The sequence below is a fragment of the Lipomyces oligophaga genome (assembly GCF_038497815.1).
Source record: "Lipomyces oligophaga strain CBS 7107 unplaced genomic scaffold V1516scaffold_11, whole genome shotgun sequence".
NCBI lineage: Eukaryota > Fungi > Ascomycota > Lipomycetes > Lipomycetales > Lipomycetaceae > Lipomyces > [Lipomyces] oligophaga.
Genome location: NW_027117795.1, coordinates 46835 through 64506, shown reverse-complemented (window position 1 = coordinate 64506; position 17672 = coordinate 46835). Strand labels below are relative to the sequence as shown.

The 17672-nt window shown below is 47.5% G+C and overlaps 9 protein-coding genes across 9 annotated transcripts; 3 read left to right on the top strand and 6 right to left on the bottom strand.

The window, feature by feature from the left end:
* Positions 1–213: 213 nt before the first annotated feature.
* V1516DRAFT_614536 (uncharacterized protein) lies at positions 214–1866 on the bottom strand (the record flags this gene model as incomplete). Its single annotated transcript, XM_066919331.1, has 2 exons — positions 214–554; positions 750–1866. Coding segments are annotated over 2 exons (1458 nt in total), but the record flags the coding sequence as incomplete, so codon positions are not given.
* A 792-nt stretch (positions 1867–2658) lies between these two features.
* Positions 2659–3552, top strand: V1516DRAFT_125568 (uncharacterized protein). Its single transcript, XM_066918624.1, has one exon. The coding sequence runs from the start codon at positions 2824–2826 to the stop codon at positions 3469–3471; it is 648 nt and encodes a 215-aa protein (XP_066774849.1). The 5' UTR covers positions 2659–2823; the 3' UTR covers positions 3472–3552.
* V1516DRAFT_687979 (uncharacterized protein) lies at positions 3543–5061 on the bottom strand (the record flags this gene model as incomplete). Its single annotated transcript, XM_066923766.1, has 2 exons — positions 3543–4387; positions 4476–5061. The coding sequence occupies 2 exons, from the start codon at positions 5059–5061 to the stop codon at positions 3543–3545; spliced, it is 1431 nt and encodes a 476-aa protein (XP_066774848.1).
* Positions 5062–5368: 307 nt separating this feature from the next.
* On the top strand, positions 5369–5982 carry V1516DRAFT_666821 (uncharacterized protein; the record flags this gene model as incomplete). The annotated part of the gene is made up of 3 exons (XM_066920770.1): positions 5369–5682; positions 5734–5835; positions 5889–5982. 3 exons carry the CDS (start codon positions 5369–5371, stop codon positions 5980–5982), a joined length of 510 nt encoding a protein of 169 aa, XP_066774847.1.
* A 184-nt stretch (positions 5983–6166) lies between these two features.
* Positions 6167–6823, bottom strand: V1516DRAFT_687977 (uncharacterized protein; the record flags this gene model as incomplete). Its single annotated transcript, XM_066923765.1, has 1 exon — positions 6167–6823. The coding sequence occupies one exon, from the start codon at positions 6821–6823 to the stop codon at positions 6167–6169; it is 657 nt and encodes a 218-aa protein (XP_066774846.1).
* A 1330-nt stretch (positions 6824–8153) lies between these two features.
* V1516DRAFT_682155 (uncharacterized protein) lies at positions 8154–9858 on the top strand. Its single transcript, XM_066923354.1, has one exon. It carries the CDS (start codon positions 8471–8473, stop codon positions 9638–9640), a length of 1170 nt encoding a protein of 389 aa, XP_066774845.1. The 5' UTR covers positions 8154–8470; the 3' UTR covers positions 9641–9858.
* Positions 9859–10212: 354 nt separating this feature from the next.
* V1516DRAFT_682153 (histidine kinase-like ATPase) lies at positions 10213–12722 on the bottom strand. The gene is made up of 2 exons (XM_066923353.1): positions 12280–12722; positions 10213–12227 (listed from the first exon to the last, which is right to left on the bottom strand). The coding sequence occupies exons 1-2, from the start codon at positions 12687–12689 to the stop codon at positions 10652–10654; spliced, it is 1986 nt and encodes a 661-aa protein (XP_066774844.1). The 5' UTR covers positions 12690–12722; the 3' UTR covers positions 10213–10651.
* On the bottom strand, positions 12723–13700 carry V1516DRAFT_682152 (uncharacterized protein). The gene has a single exon (XM_066923352.1). It carries the CDS (start codon positions 13555–13557, stop codon positions 12838–12840), a length of 720 nt encoding a protein of 239 aa, XP_066774843.1. The 5' UTR covers positions 13558–13700; the 3' UTR covers positions 12723–12837.
* A 715-nt stretch (positions 13701–14415) lies between these two features.
* Positions 14416–15428, bottom strand: V1516DRAFT_656995 (uncharacterized protein). The gene is made up of 2 exons (XM_066920354.1): positions 15000–15428; positions 14416–14939 (listed from the first exon to the last, which is right to left on the bottom strand). The coding sequence occupies exons 1-2, from the start codon at positions 15363–15365 to the stop codon at positions 14553–14555; spliced, it is 753 nt and encodes a 250-aa protein (XP_066774842.1). The 5' UTR covers positions 15366–15428; the 3' UTR covers positions 14416–14552.
* Positions 15429–17672: the final 2244 nt, after the last annotated feature.

Here is a 17672-nt window from a genome sequence, read left to right as displayed (position 1 = left end):
AGGCTGGTACTGCAAGCCGCTTAATTATCTCCCAGTCCTGTTTCTTCAGTCCCATCTTATTCTTATTCTTACTTTTCCTACATCTCATAATACAATAAATACAATACAATGAATAGGATATTTCTTAAATAATACATATGCTATCAACGCTGAACATGTTCGTCGACTTTGAGCACAAAATCTCCGAACAGTACCGGCGCAAGTTTACGCCCGGTTCGCAAGAATGCGCATCCCAGATCCCATTCGACCTCGATGCACACCAGCTTCCGTCCCACTTATCATCTTTTTAAATTTGGCCACAGAGGGCATCCTGTTCTCCTCCTCCCCATCTGAAACATCTTGCTCACCCGGAAAAAGATGTCCTCGCGGGTCCCGTTTGATGGCCTTGCGCGCCATCTCATCGACTTCTTCTCCGTCGAGATCAATCTGTTTACGCTTCAATAACGTAGACAATCTTGTTGTGGAAGGAGTACGAGCAGAAGATTCACTATTACGGGCAGAGAGCAATCCGTTTGGAACAGTCACTACTTGATCTGCCATAATTGTTCCGCTAGCTGCTGTTATTGTCGTGGTTGTTGTTGTTGTAGTTGTTGTTGTAGTATCAATGTCCATCGCCAGGTTAGAGGGCGGCGCAGTAGAAATATTTGTTTTAGTAAGAGTGGAGTTTGTCTGTAATTTTTGTTGATTTTCATCTGCATCATCCAGTTTGACCGATTCTTCATCCTTACGATCATCCTTCTTAACTCCACGAGTAGGGGAGGAATCCGAGCTCAAATCAGGCACATGCCTCGGAACCTGATCAAACTGAATCTCATTGGGCGGTGTAATGGGCTGCGCAATAAAGGAACTGCTAGCTGTGGGCTGGTAATTCCATGGGAAACATTTTGTGCCATAATCACGCTTACCGGCGGCGTTTAGAGTAGAGACTGGCTGTGCACCGGCACTGCTCGAAGATGACGAAGATGCTGACTTGGAAGCTGACGCAACCGAAGCAGCGACAGAGGCCGCAACCGAGGGGTGAATGGGTAAAGAAGGGAAAGGAGACATGTTTGGTGACGCTGCAAGCTCCATATGACGCCGATGTTTCAGAGCACCGAGACCGACGTCGTCTTGCTCGCTCTCTTCGAGTTCCACGCCGCAACACAAAGCAGCATTGTCGTGGGAGGTGAACTCGCGAGCATGCGAAATGCGGCAATGGTTGATAAAGCCTTGCGCAGATCCAAACGTGTTACGCGAGCAGTCCTTGCAGACGAGTCGTACAAGTATTCCATCTTGCCGACGATAGACACATCCTTCCGGTTGCGGCCGCTGAGTGCGCGAAAAGGGCGCGATTGGATCACGAACTGATCGCGGGTGGTCAGCTTGTGAGTTTGCCATCCCTGATGACGTAGAGGAACTGGCCGGCGAAAATAGAGAGGAGGAAGCCGTTCCGGCCGGGACGGAGGAGTAGGAGGAATTGGAATCCGAATATCTGCGATCCGGAAGAAGATATTGAGCGTAGTGCCGAGTGAAATCGTCGGGATTAGCAGACTCGTCCAGCATCTGGCCCGCACAGCGGCGCAGCTGCAGCATCATGACATGGACTTTTGCTATTTCATCCTCGATGCAGGACAGCTCGCGGTGCTTGAGCAAGATCTCCAAATCGAACTGACGACGGATCACGTCGACGGCCATTTGTAGCGAGTTCGAGGGCAGCTGAGAAGGAGCCGGATTTGGATACGTTGCAGAACTTTCTGAAGCCGAGTTTGCAGGGCCGGCGGAGTGGCAGAAGTCGTCTGAGACCTCGAGGGCGGCAGGCGAATCAGCCGACGGCGAGGTAGCGGCCGAAGAGGACGGCGAGGGCGAGGCAGCAGCGGACGAGGGTGCTGATGACGTTGGAGAGTCGGCAGAGGAGCGTCCGGCGAACGAAGCAGCTGCAGACGCAGAAGAAGCAGAAGAGGCAGCGCCAGATGCTGACGGGACTGTATCGACAGGGTTGTTGTGCGGGATATCAGCGATCTCGTCTGGTGCAGCTGAGGAGGAGGCCGCAGTGGTCGAGGGAGGAATTGTCCGGGCACGAGAGACGTGTGAACGCGCGACCATAGTTGAGGACACGGGTGTGTGTGACGAAGGCGGGGTGGGGCGGCGGACGGCGGACGACGGCGGAGGAACGCGCAGGAAGGGCGGGGAGGGCGACGAGGATAGGACTGTAAAAGGTGACGGGAGAACAGGGGACAAAGAAGATAAAGAAGAGAGAAGAAAAGGAAATGGAGAAAGAATTCTGAAGAGATGGAATCTGTAGGGAAGAAAGGGTGTATGTAGCGCAGAGGGTGGATGGGGGACCGGACTGTCGTTAGCGGTTGGTGCAGCTTGTTGCTGGTGCTGGGGTGGATGGAACCAGCTGTGCGCGAGCTAGACGAGAGAGACAACGACGTCGTCGCAATGGCAGGGCAGCACGAGCAACACCGTAATGTCTGCGCCAGCCGTAGTAGTGGTGGTCGGACAGAGTTGTAGATGGGCGAGAGCATGATAGAAACACAGCAAGCAAGGGCGGCGAAAAGCCAGACTGTCAGAGCCTGCGGTGCGCAGGCTCTCTCATCGGTGTGTCTAGACCCGCCAGCCGATCGAGCGAAGGGGCCATTCTAAACCTTAATCACGCACTCGCACAACGGGTCTCAACAAAACAACCTGCCAAACACACCGCCACGGTGATAGAGCCACAAAGAAACCCACAGAACACCCAGAGCGCGGCATCATGTGATCAAACAGTGACTGGCTGCAGTATCCACAGCATAACGTAACTGCAGTCCAGTCTTTAGTAGCACTCCGCTGCAGCTAATCTAGATGATCTGCGCAGGCCCGCTCACCACACTGGCTCACTCACTCACTCGCTCACTCTCTCGCTCACCAGTTCTAGCCGAGATATTCAGACGGGCCGTCGGTATCAGCAAATCTAGCCATTTATTGTCACTTATCTTGCCAGCCCTCGCTCAGCATGCTGTCCCTATTGCCGCACTTATATCACCTCGTCCTGCTGTCGCGTTTCTTTTATTTTTTTCGTGGCCTTTCTGCTCTCCCTATGTTTCTGTGTCCCTGTGTGTCTGTCTCTGTCTCTCTGTTTCTTTTCTCTGTCTCTGCCTCTCCGGCTGTCTCTGCATCGACGATTCTGTGCTCCCGCGTACGTGTGCAGCTGTAACTATGTACCGCCTCAGAGTCCCTGACCCTGCTCCTCCCTCGGTCGTCATTGCCTGCCATTGTCTTTCCTTCCTCTACGGCCGCTACTCCCCTGCCTTACTTCCACTACCCAAACTACTACAGCCGCTAAGTCCAATCTCCTTCCAATCTCTAGCCTCCGACCTCAAACTCCATTTCCACCACTTTCTGCCTCGTTCAATATCCTCATCTTCCGCACCCGTTGCTGCCGAGATAGCTGATATGGTTTTTAAATTCTGCTGGCTTTCATCGTGCTCCTGCGACTGTCCGGCTCTGTAGAGCACACACTCCACCCTCCCCCCAACTTCCGTTTAAGCATTCGTTTGTAGAGCACTTCCCACCTGATTTCCTCACTTCCGTCTAACAAGACTCTCTCTGCGCTCACTATGTTCATCTCTGTCGATCTGTTTCGTTCGCTTTCGCTCCTTGGGCTTCCCTCCAATGTTCCCTTTCACTCTTTTTCTTTTTCCGCCCTCTTCGTGGCTCTCAACATTCCGCTTCTCCTCATCTTCACCCTCCTCTTCCCCCTCATCTTCCTCTGTAATCCGAAGTAGTGAAGACGGCGGCTTCTTCGCTTCCGCCGCACGTCTGCCGCGCCGGCCCGTTCGGTTTGCAGCTCCTGGTTCTCCGCCAGATCTGCCCGTGTTTCTGCCACTGCCGCTACCATTTTCTACTACTACTCCTGACACCTCTCGCTCTGGCCCAATCTGTCTTGGTCTAGTACTATCTCTTGTTCTCGGCCTCGTCACTGCCGCCCTGGTTTTCGCAGAACCAGTACTTGTTCCAGAATTCGTCTTCGTCGCTGGTGCTCTCGCTCGAATGCGAGCATTTGCGTTTGTCCTTACTTCTCTTACCTCTGCTGCTCTTGTTGTCTTTGCAGCCCCAGCCAAGACATCCACTTCGGATGCTCTCTCTTTCCGTTGAAGACTGTCTTGGTTTCTATCGGCTGCCTTATTCGTACTCACGGCCGCAACCACAATTGGATCGTCGCTTGTGTTCAAGCTTGCTTCATTATCTTCAACTTCCTCTGTAATTTTTTTGTCTCGATAAACAGCTATCTTGGAAATGGCCTGCCTTCTGATTTTGGGTCTAGTATTGATATCTTGGCTTCCTGCCGCTGACGGCGGGGCGAGCCGTGGAATAGGTGCACTCAGCCCGAGGACAGTGCGGCTCGCCGTTTCCTCGTTTTTTCCCACTGTATCTCAATTTTTAGCGTCCACTTAGAATTTGTTCCATGCGCCTTCTCGGATTTCTGAATCACAAAATTGCTAAAATAGACTTACCTTGTCTAGCTGGCTGCCGTTTCACTGGCGATTGCTGTTGTGACCGGCCCGTTGCTGCTGATGATGCGAGACCTGGTGGTGTAGACACCGCTATCGGGCCTTCGGCCAGTGAATCAAGGTCGGCCTTTGACACTCTTCCTGTTAAATTTACATCGGCCATTTGCTCTTCGAGGAGGCTTTCCTCAATCGAGGTTTCTTTCTTCTCGAAAACGTTCACCCAATTATCATTTATATTGAGATGTTCCCGCAATGGCTGTATGTCATTAGCGCCTTGCTTCCTACCACGCTTGTTACTTGGTGCCGGTGAGGGAGAGGATGGTGTGTGGAATAGAGAACGATCAACGGCATACATGGCCGGACTAGTTCCTAGATCGCTAGCATTATTATTAGAATCGTTCTGTTTCGTCTTCTGCTGTAGTCGCTGGTGCCTATTACGGTCTCGTCTCGAGTACGTGACCCGGGGAGTCAGATGGAGAGGTCTCTCGATTCCCGCACTCAAATCTCGCATCCAGGGCACGGGCGAGCTACTCGTATTCACAAGTATCGTACTCGGGTCGGATCTAGACAGAGGTGAAGAATCGTTCATGCTTGACTTTGATTGGAATTGAATTCTGTTCTGGCGCGAATATAAAGTAATTTTGAAATTGAAGAATTCTGAATAAATTGTAGTCTATAAAAGAGAGATCACTGCGAGACATGTTTTGGATTATGTCCATAGTTTTTGCTGTTGCGCGGAGCGTTCACTGTGTAACAAACACAGGCTCAATTAGGCAAATAGCTGGGAGGATAAATCAATTTGATCTTAGCAAATAGGAAAACCCAATTGACCGCATATAATCTACAAATTTGAAATCTCAATTTCCAAAAAAAAATTGCCTCCAGAAACGATTATTATGGAAATCAACATCAAGCAATCAACTTCTAGCTCAAAAGTCGTCGGTCAAATTCTATCTTACTTTGCAGAATCGTTCGAGAATGGCTCTCAAAATTCTGTTATACTGATCGGAGCTGGACCCGCGTGTATGAACGTTGTGACGATAGCAGAGTTGAGCACGCGAAAGATTCGACAGAAGTATCCTAATAAAAAATTTAAGCGCTGGAATTGCGTTGAGGAAACAGTTCAGAAAATCATGACGCCTTCTGCGAAGGCTAGACAGTTGCTTGACCTGGCGCCAGGAAAACGAAAGCTTCCGTGGGGCAATGACAGGTAATGATTATATCAAGCGAAGTGCGACTAAATTTACTGACAGCATACTAGAAAGCAAAAGAGAAAGAAAATACCGCAGGATGTTGATGACGGCTTTGAAAAAGTATCTGATCATGAAGTGGATCTTTCATCTGACGATGAAGATGTGAAAAAGTGAGCAAAATATCTACATTGGTTAAATTATTGTTAATTACTAACAGACATAGAATACAATTGCCAGTGCTGAAAATACGAATTGGGCTAGATGGTCAAAAGCCCGATCCCGGCTGGAATAGTGATTGTGACGACGAGAATTTTTGAAGTATTTGGAGACGCCTTGATGACGTTGGTTGCATAGAGTATGTCTCAGCTATTCTTACGCTGACTGGGAATTTCATTAATTTCAGAATGATGGCTATAATTCATTAATACTACGGGGGACAGTAAAGTAATCACGCCTATAAAATTAGACACAGGGGTATTCAGGTATCAAAATCCAATCTAATCAGGACGGATAACGAAGAAGCAACAGAAGAAGACCTAGAAGATTGGTCAGATCGCCAGCTCTCACTGGCTTTCCTATTTCCGTGAAGCAACATTGATGGCAGAGACATCTGGGAATGTCTTTGTTGTCGCAGTGGTACAGCATACTGAGACGAGTGAGGTGCATGATACGGGCAAGCTTCTCAGAAGGAGCGTGCTCCCATGACCAAGCAGATGCCGTGACCTCAAAGTCTTTGTCCGATTCGACATCTTGGGTATCTTTGTCGTCCAACGCCGAAATGGCAACAGCGAGCGTTACGGCGTCAGTAGGAGAATTGAATGACCAATTATTAGCGCCTCGCGGAGAATACACCGAATAGCTTGGACGGTCGCTGTCGATAATGAAACCGCGAGCACGAGCGGGGCAGGAAACTAAAGGGCGACTGATCAAATCAAGACGGGCGTGCGCTTCCCAAATCGTACGAATGTCTGGAACGGTGCCTGGATGTGGCAGCGAACGGTTCCTGCCAGGCATAGGCGCCGAGTCGACTGGAGCGGATGTTAAGCCGGGAGAGTATGAAGGAGTGGCAAGAGGAGGAATTGAGTTTAAAGATTTCGATATGGATGCAGTTAAGATGCGAGGGGAATCAGTATCAGGCACAGTAGCTGAGAGTGACATCAGCTATGACGAAAGGCTGCTTCCGTGTTGATTTGCAGGATGGTCAGTAGCCAGCGTATGTGATGAGACCAGCCGCTCTAGGGAGATAGGCGAAAGTTTGAATGTGGCAATCAAAGTAGAGTCCGAAGGCAGCTGTGCGATAGACAACAAAGAGCGGATGGTGGACCCGTTGGAGGGAGCCAGGATGACTGTAAATTTGTGTGCCCGACCGGAAGGTGAACACACACAATAGAGCCAGAGAGAGAGCGCGGCCCAGGGAGACGAGTCGACGCACGTATCCGAGAGAGTGATGAGAGAACGGCTAAAAGTGGAGTTCAGAAAGGAAGACAAAGTATGAACACACAGAGCAAGTCGACAAACAAAAACTGTCGGGTTATTGTTTAGCGCACTCTGACGGATTATTTGATCAGGGGAAGCGCGTTGATTGACTGTGCAGCGAGTAAGATCGATAGTGCTTCTATTTTCGACCTTTTGTATCGATCGAACGGTCGAGTAGCGGTTTGGCTGACCGGAAAACAAATTCTCACGATAGTGACGTTAGGTCAGTTGACCACTGGCATGTCTGCGTGAGGTTGTTGTCTCTGGTCGAGACTGGCCAGCCGAGCTGGAACAGGCACACAAACCACGGCCAAGCGAGCCAAAAATAGTTTTTTTTTTAGATTCCCCTCCAGTTAAAGTTTCTCTCTCTCGGGCTTGGATGCACTGGATCCTATACGTCATATTTCGGGTTAGGGCCTCCTTGCAGGACTTCGCAGGTAATTACATAATTAGTACATACGAGAGAAGCGAGCGTGTGTAAATATAGTGACAGAAATGGTGAAAGGAATCGAGAGAAGCTGAGATTGTTACATGTAACTGAATAGTATTTTTTGCTGAATAAGAAGACTGTGATCGTCAATTGTTAATGGGCGATTGAGTGCTGGGACTTCTCCTTTACTCGACATGGCGACGAAACAGCAGGGGCACGGCAGTTGCTCGGCCGTTTTGTAGTTGGCGCGAAAATCCATCTGCTACGGTGCTGAAATCTTTCCAGTGATAGGTTTCTTTTCACGATGGCTGAAAGGCATGCTTTAGAGTGGACTCTCTGTCGAAGCTGTTATCTCTAGTTGGTCCAAGACTCGTAGAGCTGCGGTGCTATCCGACAAACCGGCCGGCTGGCCGCCTGGCGGGCTGACTTTTAGTATGTGCTTCTTTTCTCCTCGGACTTTGCCCCGTAGCTCCCGTAGTAGTGTATAGTCAGTAGTCACCGCAATGATCAAAAATGAAAGGCCCAAAATAGCTTTTCTCGTGTTTTCCTGCCCCCCCCCCCCCCCCCGCCCTGCCGTCTTCCGTCTCCCCAAAATCCCAAGCACCGGTGGTTACTGACCGCTGGTTCATTCTCATGTCGAGCACGGTGTCGATGTCGAATGGTGTTGAAAGTGTACCTTCGACGCCAACTGTTTCTTCACCTCCGCTCTCGTTCTCGTGTGTCCCTTTCGCGCTCTACTTGCCGCCTTTCACGGTCCAAGTCTCCCCCTTCTCTCCGCCTGGCTGGCTGTCGTGCTCGTGCATAACCATTACTATATATTCCCGCTTGCCCCCTCACCCTCTTTTCTTTGCTGTCGCCAGGAGCGCCCTCTAGTGTCCTACTCCATTCTCCGCGCAAATATGTCTGTGGGAACCGTCGTGCCTACTCACCATGTTGTTCTCTTCAGAATCAGACTCTTCTCTAGTGATCCGTCGGCCGCGCCCCTTGTACATACGCCCGTGTACTCTTGTACGCTGTCCCGGACAACAGGACTGCCCATAATCTGTCCTGGTCCACAACATGACCCCTTTTTAGATCTACTCCGTCTATCCCGCAATCGTGGTGTAGGTCTTCTCTATGACGGACACGTTGTCCGTGTCCGCGAACAAATCAACCGGCTCATAGCTCTCGGCCGATTTGGCCGCAAGCCTGCCGCAATTGTGCCTATTTCCTTGTCATCTGTTTCTCAGGTCCTTTCTGCGACCAGAAAGCGTAAGCTCCCCGTTTTGGATGTTCTTTATCTCGAAAGCGACAATGTTCCGGCTACTTCGCCGTCGTCCTGTTCGGTTTCGTCGACCGACTCCTCCTCTGACGTGTCAGTCTCTTCGGCTGCTTCCCTAAAATCTTCGTCCTCGTCCTCGTCTTCTACGACTGCCACTTCTTCTGCTTCTACGAAATCGCCCAGTCTTCTGCACCGCCTTGCTTCTCGCAAAGCCAAAAAAGCGGTCCGGAGATACTTGTCAGACTACCCTGACATGGACGGTGGCTCGCCTGTCGACACGGTTGCGCTTCTTAGCCGAGCAGAGCTACCGCTTCCGCGCAAACTAGTCGAGCAGGCCGAGCACACGGCAGGCGAGCAACAACTTCTGTACGATCTACGATCTTACTCTTACCGTTCTGGAGCAGAACTCAATCGACTTTCGTGGACATCTGCTTCCTCCTCGTCTACTACGATATCTAGCCTGTCGAGTGCCTCCTCTGCTTCGTCGCTGAATTCGGAGGAAGCCCCCCGCAAGACGGTTTTGTTTCAACTCGGTGCTGACGAGGACAACTCCTTGTTCTGGGACGAGTCACAGCAAGACTCGCTCCCTTCTGCGGCCATTCCGGTTCTCAACCGCCCGTCCCTGCAAAAGCAGCTTCCGCGGCTACCGGCCGGCGCAATTGGCACGATGGTGGGTCCTACAAAAGCATATGTTCTTCACCAGCAATATCTTCAGCAGCGTCAGATCGGCCATCGTCGCCATGGGTCGAATAGCTCTTTAGGATACGAGCGCAGGCTTGCCCTGATCCATGAAGAAGAGGAGGAGTAGCAGAGTTGGTTTTGTCTAGTTTTGTCTAGTTTTGTCCTGTTTCAGTTTACTTGTATTGCATACTGGAGTTTTGTTCTGTATTTTCCGTGTATCTGTGTTAATCGGCCATTGCCGTGCTTAATCTGTCATCTGTTTTGATTCTTGGTAGTTTTTCTTGCATTGACTAAAAAGTCGACCTTAATTTCTAATCGAATGTGTTCCTGTTTCGTCTATCTAAATTTTTTCTTTTTCGCTTACGCACTATCAAATTCCAGTTCAAACAGCGCCGTTTCTTGTGGTACCTTTTGCCTACATTGATCTGCCTCAGTTCTCACCTGGAGCTGTAGAACCGTAACGTTGAGTCTCAAAATCTCTGTGAAAATCCCTTCAAAGCTGTTAAGGATTCGTCATTGCTTGTCGGTCTGTGCGCAGGGAGTCGAGCCGCAGCCAGTGTCGAGTTAGACCCCTAGGGGTTGGATGGCGTGGTTGGTATAAGAATTATTTCCAAGTCACTTGCACGTTAAAGCATATAATTTCAAGTGAGGCAATAATTTTGCATGTAAATGTGTACATATGTACAGATGTAAATATGACTTTTCTCTGTATTGGAGCATTAAGAATCAGGCAAGCAGAGTTGTACAAAAAACTACATATAATGTTTACGTCGTTTTTTAGCGCTCGATAGACTTTAAGCCATGATGGCTTTAAGCCTTGCAGATTGACCCAGGAAATTAGAATAATTATGGGCGTTTGTGATTCAATGTGTTAATACTATGGGAATAGGTAGTACAATAAGGAATAATAACGCTGTAGTGAAATCATTTGTCCGCAAACAGAAAATGCGTGTTATTTTTAATAGCTGGAGCTGTCACATTTACTATCAAAATGGTACTATTTTGTAGGTCTGAAAGAGTTTGATCTCGTACATTGATAATGTCCATCCTGATCAGCTGCAGCCATGCCACTCCAAACCTCGCTAAGCATTTTGCAATTCACGCTTACTCACGTACAAACGCGTAGCTGTGCATAAAATCACGCAAACATCAGCCATCCCTGCTCACCTACCGTCAACGACATGTTCAGGATCTCCATCTGTAAAGTGGTCGCCTGAGTCGGTAGCAAGTGTCCATTCCCAACTGCAGCGTGCAAATTGGCCATGACCACAGCAACGCACTCGGATTCTGTCGTGTGCGGTGGCGCCTCAGGGTCTAGTTGCGAGTTTGATAGAGCGGCAGCCATCGATAGTACCGGACGCGAGTCCTCGTGAACTTGAAATTGAAATGTTGCGTCTGATTCAGAAATACAGTCTAGCGCCAGTTGAACTCTAGATCTTATTTGCGAGTTCCCAGTGAGATACGGTGTGATTGTACAACTATGATTCGATTCCTTCGGGGTCCCGCTCTTGGTTGAAAAATTGAGTCTTACTGTCCGGTCTTGTTCAGGGCTGTGATCTGAAATAAATAGAGGTTCAACGTTCGCTTCTCCCTCGTCATACCAGACTTCTTTCTCCTTCGGTACCGTCGAAATCCGATGGTTCGTATTTGGTCGGGGCCGCCGAGGATGCGGTCGTATCGGTCGTACAGGCGATGATTTCTCATGTTCAGTATGAGTTGTGGAGAGGGCTTGTCGCGGAGAAGTGGAGGGTGAGAGCCCGAAGTCTGAATTACCGTTGAGAATTGTCGTATTTGCTGTTATGTCTTCGTCTGAACAGTCGGAATGATCAAATTCAGAGGAGTCGAGGGGTGAATCTTCTTGGCTGTCGGGAATTTCCCAGTCGTCACCTTCTGGTTCTACATCCAGTACTGGTTTCGCTTGTTCCAGATCTCGTCCTCCTTGTTTCAGTTCACGTTTCTTCTCTAGTACATGCTCCTGTGGTCGTAAGTACTTATAAAAATCGTCCTGTATTAAGCCGTCCAATTTCACTTTCGCTCGGGCTGCCTCCTCCCTATGTTCCTTATGCTCGCCATTTTCGGTAACTATCCGCTCTCCATACACTCGTCTTAAAATTTCAGCCCATTTATCAATTACTCCTTGTTCATCATAAAATAAAACATCGTCTTTTCCTGGTTCAACATTGACATCGTACAATTTTCTTTCAATCCCTGTTTTCACATTCAGCATTATTAATCCGTTATGGCACGTCTGTACATATTTCCTGGTTTGCTTTGCGAGCTTCTTTGCAGTTGACAACGACGGTGATAATAATCGATGGTCCACTGCGTATAACACATGTTTAAAGGCTCTTCTCAGTGTTGTAGGATCTGTTTCGTCGGAAGGTAGAGGTAGCACAGCCTCAAAAACTAGGTCGTCCTCGAAGTTCTCCTTAAGGAAAATCGAACTTTGAAATACTTCCCGTCCAAAGCAATTGATGACAGCCTCTTCCAGCGACGCTGCCCCCTCAAAGATCATTGTAGGTGCGACTGATCGCAATATTTTGAAGGTTAATCGTAGATTACGATGCAATAAAGCAAAGGAAGTAAGCATATTTTTAAGACTTGAAATTATTTTCTTGCTTTCTTTCTCGTAAATGTTTTTGCGGACAGGTACGCTATGAAATAGCGCGCTTGCTAGAATTGTTGTTCCGATGCTCGCTGATAGGGCTTGTACGCTTGCAATGTTAGCTAGATGGAGCTTAGAGAATTCAATGGTAACAGACTTACTCTATCCGTGAACCATCATCTAATACTGTCCACTTTTCCGCTACTGCGTCGTTTGATGTCCGAGTCGTGATTTCTACTTGCTTCGCTATCTGCACTAAACTCGCAAGCGCTTCACCTCTGAATCCTAACGTATCCAACTTCCGCTCCATCAGCTCCTCGAAGCAATTCAGCTTCGATGTCGTGTACTGTTGACACATGATTTCCCGGTCTTGACCGGCTGGGATTCCCTGGCCATTGTCACGAATTGAAAATTGACCGACCGCAGTGGGATCAAGATGGACAGATATGTATGTTGCATGTGCATCGATGGAGTTTTCAATTAATTCTTTTATGATAGATGAGGGCGTTTGCAAAACTTGACTAGAAACCAATATTCGAGCAGTGGTTCCTGGCAATTCCTTTATGGTCATTTTTATTCATTTTTATTCATTCAATTTCTTTAGATTATTATACATTTTCGGAGATGTTGACGCGTTAATTAGGCACGCGTCAGTTGGGACTTCAGATCGTTTTCTCACTTTACATTGCGTGGGACGGATACAGACAAAAACGGCAAAATTAATATAAATCATACGGCGCATATTTCCAATACCCTGAATACTTGGATGCAAATACCCACGGAACTAAGAACGACCGAACAAACCATGGCAATGGTGGGAATCCCTTGTATTCTGGAGGAGTATGACATCTCATGTAGACAAAGATAGTGAATGGGTCAGATTTCTTGGACTGCTTGTTGACCGCTTTGGTCAGATCAGCGATTTCCTGTTCGGTAAATACTTTCATTCTTTCGGGATCCAGATCAGCGACCTCTTGATTTAAATGGTTGAAAATAACGTCCTTGTGTTCCAGAAGAATTGACTTAAGTTTCGCTGGATCGAATTTGGACGTATCCTGCTGCATCTCAGTCGAGGCTCGGATGTATTTAGTGCAGACGTCATGTATAACTTCATGTTGGGTGACTTCTACGGAGAAGTCGAGCTTCTCTTGCAACTTCGGGAACAGCACTTCATCTTCTGTTTGATGATGTGCCAATAACGAAATAGCCCAGGTGCGAGTGTACCCGATGAAATTATACAGATCGTCGGAAGGTGGTTTATCAAGAAGAGATATAATGTTTTCAAATCCCTTTTCGAACGTGATGTGGATAACTTTCATGGCGAATTGCTGACGAGCGTAGACACTCGCAGGCAGAGCAGTAGATTCTGCGGACGAGATGACAGCTGCCTGTGCAGAGCTCTCCGAAACGATCTCTGAAGTTGTCTCTGTAGTAGCCATTGCTGTTCAATCCAGTCTGGCTACACAGAAAATTACAGCACTAACTGAGCCGTATTTATAGACTCACTCTGCGCCATGGCCGGACAACCTCCATCGGTCATTCACGCCATCACGGTCGTCTATTCCTCCGCTGAGAGTGCGGTTGTCCATATTACTACTACAAAGTACTATGCCTACTGTCGTATCTCCTTTCAGGAGCCTCATCGCTTCGTGGGGCTGTCAGAGAAACGTTAATATAAGCGGAATCCGGAGCTTGTTATTTGCCAGTTTATCCGGTCGGGGTTGGTCAGGTGAACATGGCTGTGGTCTGACTATTGAATCTAGTCAGTACTCCATATAGTAATTTACCATAATTTGTAAGATGGAAATTTAATTGTTACAGTACTATTTGTTTAAACAGTTTCATTGCGTCAAACTGTATTGCGACAATAATAAAAGTAGTGTATTAGCCAATTCTGTCATACCTAGCCATCCCTTTTATCTGACCGTACTACTGCTGAGCATGCACTCGTAGAGATTCATGTATCTTAATTCGTAACACTCGATTTCGAAATTCTATCAAACCAAGAACGCCCAAATATACTTTTCGTATTAGTGTTTCTATAAGAATTCAACTTAATGCTATCCGAATGGGAGCACAAAACACCTTAATGCTCAGACACATAAACGATTAGCCAAGAACAATTAAATCTAACAGCAGACATCCTGTTGCCGGATAGTTGATTCCACCGATGCAACTAGTCTGGTCAATGCTATTGTGAAGTCATATCGATTTTCCTTTACTTCATTCACATTCACATACAAAGTTCAGAACATTTAAACTATGAAAGTACGAATGCCGATATACTGATACATATTTTACAAGAAATTCACTATTTGTATTACCAAAGAAATCAAACCAATTCACTACAACATAACACCAAAACCACTCCGCCGATAACAAAAAATAGCACGCAATACAAAACTGTGTTAACCTCAATCAAATAAATAAAACTCTAGTTTAGTGCCTGGTCAATCGTCCATACCTGACCGTTACCAGTGGACTTTGTTGCCAGAACTGTAGCTTCCATCTCATCTTTTGTGTTCTTGCGGTGAACAACAGTTGTTTCTGAATCCTTTGAAAACCAAAGATCACTCACTCCAGCTCCACACTTGACTTTCTGTCCTTCCTGAGGGAAACCATATCCATACACAACATGGCTTAGAACAAACCGTTGGATATTCTCTAAAGCACGTTCCTCTTCTCCTCGTGCTCCGCTTTCCACATCGACTGGATCCTGATCCGGAGAATCTTCCCAAGGTTTGCGCGGAAGCGCTTGCATCACCTTGTTCGTGGGAGCCAAAACCATAGTGTCCTTCGCAGGGTCTTGAAGACGATACATCTATTATCAGTCAGAATGATGCGAGCAAATAAAGCACTCCGCGAGTCATATTAAACTTACCAACTCCTCGACCTGACGAACAAGCCCAGCAAAAATGCTTACTTCGCGATCAACTCCAAGCGCGTCAGTCATAAGTAGCTGCACGCCGTGACCGGCAGTCTCTACATCGGTTTGATCTTTAAGTTCACCGTAAAGAACTCGCTTCCTGGACGTGTCCTGATCTTTCTGGATCTGAAGCATTTTAGAAAAACGTTCGGATTTAGCTTTTGCAGTAGTAGATTTCTCGATTCTAAACGGAGCAAATGCATCCGCTTGGCTATCGGCACTCGGAAGATAGAAGTCTGCACGGAGATCTGCCGCAAGTAGCTGTGCGGAAGCAGCGGACGCAACTAACAAAGCTGTAGATAAAAATGAAATCAGCTTCATTTTAATAATTGTATTAATTTATTCCAACAAGATAAGAAGGACAATCTCGCAGAAATATCTATTGAAATTGTTATCTATTTAGCTAACTTTTTCTCTATGAGATATCGCAAATTGTGAACGGACGCCACTACACAAAAGCCTTTGCTTACATGTGCCGAAATGAGAAATATGAGGGGTATGTATTGTACTCAGCTTGCTCTGCGGCCTCTGCATCGATCTCTACTAGACAATGAACAGATTGATCCACAGTTTCGCGTTGTTGCTGGAGCACAACTGACCTTGTGCATGGCCAATTAGTTCGAGATATCGACGAGTTCAATTCAAATACGCGTACCTGGCTTGTCTATTAGTCGAGTACAAATTTGTTTGGACTTATTGAGCACTGGTCGTGTTGTGTCATCCGTCTCACACTTCTCCAGATGCAGAATCGCTCGCGTGTCTGAGTTCTTCGCGAAGTCCAACACTCGTATGTATAATTATCTAGTCCATAAGAGACCTTTCGGACTTTCCGCGGCTTTGCAGAGTATGCTCCTAACTGGTTAACAGCCGTTCGAGTGCTCGGTGCTGAAAGTTGTCAATTATCATGGCAGAGTACGACAATAATTTCTTTGGTCCATCGTCCCAGCAAGGACAGATGCAGCAGTCTACTATCGGACATCAACAACATCCTCCTCCCGGACCTCCTCATTCCCAGCAGATTCATGGTATAACGATAAGTACCGAACAAGATCTGCCCTCTCCCGTTTCTGGTCCACAATCGCAACATCACGACGCCCAGATCCAGTCTCAGTACAATGCTTATCAGCAATATTTTCCTTCTCACCAGCTATATCATGATTCACAGACAGGGCAGGGTCCTATTTCCTCACAGCCAGCACAATCACAACAACGGTCTATAGATGATTCTGTAGCGCGAAATACTACTGTTGATGATCAGATGAGACGCGATTTAGAACATTTGACTGGTACTTCTATTGACCTTTCCTCTGTCGACCACACGTCGGGCCATAATCAGAACCAATCTGTTGGTCAAGACTCTCAGGTATCCCAGCACGAATCAAATGTGAGCGGAGACCCGGAAATTGATGTTGGAACTTCGAGCTTATGGGCGGAACTACTTAGTGTGAATAATAGTAGCGAAGCTATTGACTGGGATTCCATACGTCACGACGGCGTTCACTCAGGTTCAAACAATGAATCTTCTCACAACCAAATACCATTCCAAGGTCAACCCCAAGAAACAAGTGGCCTCGGACAACGAAATCCAATGAACACGGACTATCAATTTGTTGGCGATCAAGTGTTGTTTGAATCTCAAAATCAATCATTCCCGATAATAAATCAAAACTCCTATGATGGCTCCACAATGCACCAACAGCAGCAACAAGCAGCTCAATCTCAAGATTCAGAGCCTCAAATACAACAGTCCCCTTCATTTGGCCATTCTAACGCCCAGATTCAACAGCAACAGATTGCTCAGCGAATGTACGCTGGCCAATATCCAAGTTCACATCTTCAAGTACAGCAGCAATTTCCTACTTCGGCAAACCAGTTTGCAAATTCTAGTGTTCACCCTACTCCTTCTGCATCACCAACTGTTCATTCCTCCCATGTGAGTCCGTACGGTACGCCGACATTGTCACAGCAATCACAGGGTTCACAACAGCCGCCACTACGTCAGTTTAGTCAGGTCCAGGCTAGTCCACATCCTGCACCTAATGTGATCGCTGCAGTGCCTACTGGGCCGCTGGGTATGAATAACGTCGGATTCATTCCTCCTACCACTCAACCTTCAGCTGTGCCACAACCAGTTAAAGTAAGAGGTCCCAGAAAGCCATCATTAAAGCGAACGTCCTCAAATTTATCTTCTCGACCAAAAAGTTCAACCAGCGCTTCTAAGACTCCAATAGTGGCGAATGCGTCCTTACCATCACCCGCTGTTTCATCAGCTAAATTGCAAAGCACTCCTCTTGCCTCCCCGAATACTTCGAATCATTCAACTTCATTTGCTGTCAATGAGCCACCTAGGAAGAAGAAGGTTAATGAAAATGATTCCCAGTTTACTCAACCTGCAAATCTTTCTCAAGGACAGATTCCGTCGGGTCAGCATTCTTTGGGATCAACACCAGGCTCCCTGAGTAGAACTGGATCTTTATCTTCCTCTCCCGTAACAAGTGCAAACAAGTTACCACGATCACAGTCGTCTAAGCCAGGTGCCAAAAGTAAAACAGCGAAGAGTAATACGGATATGGGGTCCGGATCGACGCTGTCTACTCCTTCTCCTTATATAGCAGATCGATTGATCAG

Bases quoted from the DNA above. Each gene is read 5' to 3' on its own strand.
- V1516DRAFT_125568 (XM_066918624.1), top strand. From the start codon at position 2,824: ATGATCTGCGCAGGCCCGCTCACCACACTGGCTCACTCACTCACTCGC.
- V1516DRAFT_682155 (XM_066923354.1), top strand. From the start codon at position 8,471: ATGTCTGTGGGAACCGTCGTGCCTACTCACCATGTTGTTCTCTTCAGA.
- V1516DRAFT_682153 (XM_066923353.1), bottom strand. From the start codon at position 12,689: ATGACCATAAAGGAATTGCCAGGAACCACTGCTCGAATATTGGTTTCT. The intron at 12,228-12,279 runs GTAAGTCTGTTA...TAACATTGCAAG, and splicing joins GATGATGGTTCACGGATAGA to CGTACAAGCCCTATCAGCGA.
- V1516DRAFT_682152 (XM_066923352.1), bottom strand. From the start codon at position 13,557: ATGGCTACTACAGAGACAACTTCAGAGATCGTTTCGGAGAGCTCTGCA.
- V1516DRAFT_656995 (XM_066920354.1), bottom strand. From the start codon at position 15,365: ATGAAGCTGATTTCATTTTTATCTACAGCTTTGTTAGTTGCGTCCGCT. The intron at 14,940-14,999 runs GTAAGTTTAATA...GACTGATAATAG, and splicing joins TTCGTCAGGTCGAGGAGTTG to ATGTATCGTCTTCAAGACCC.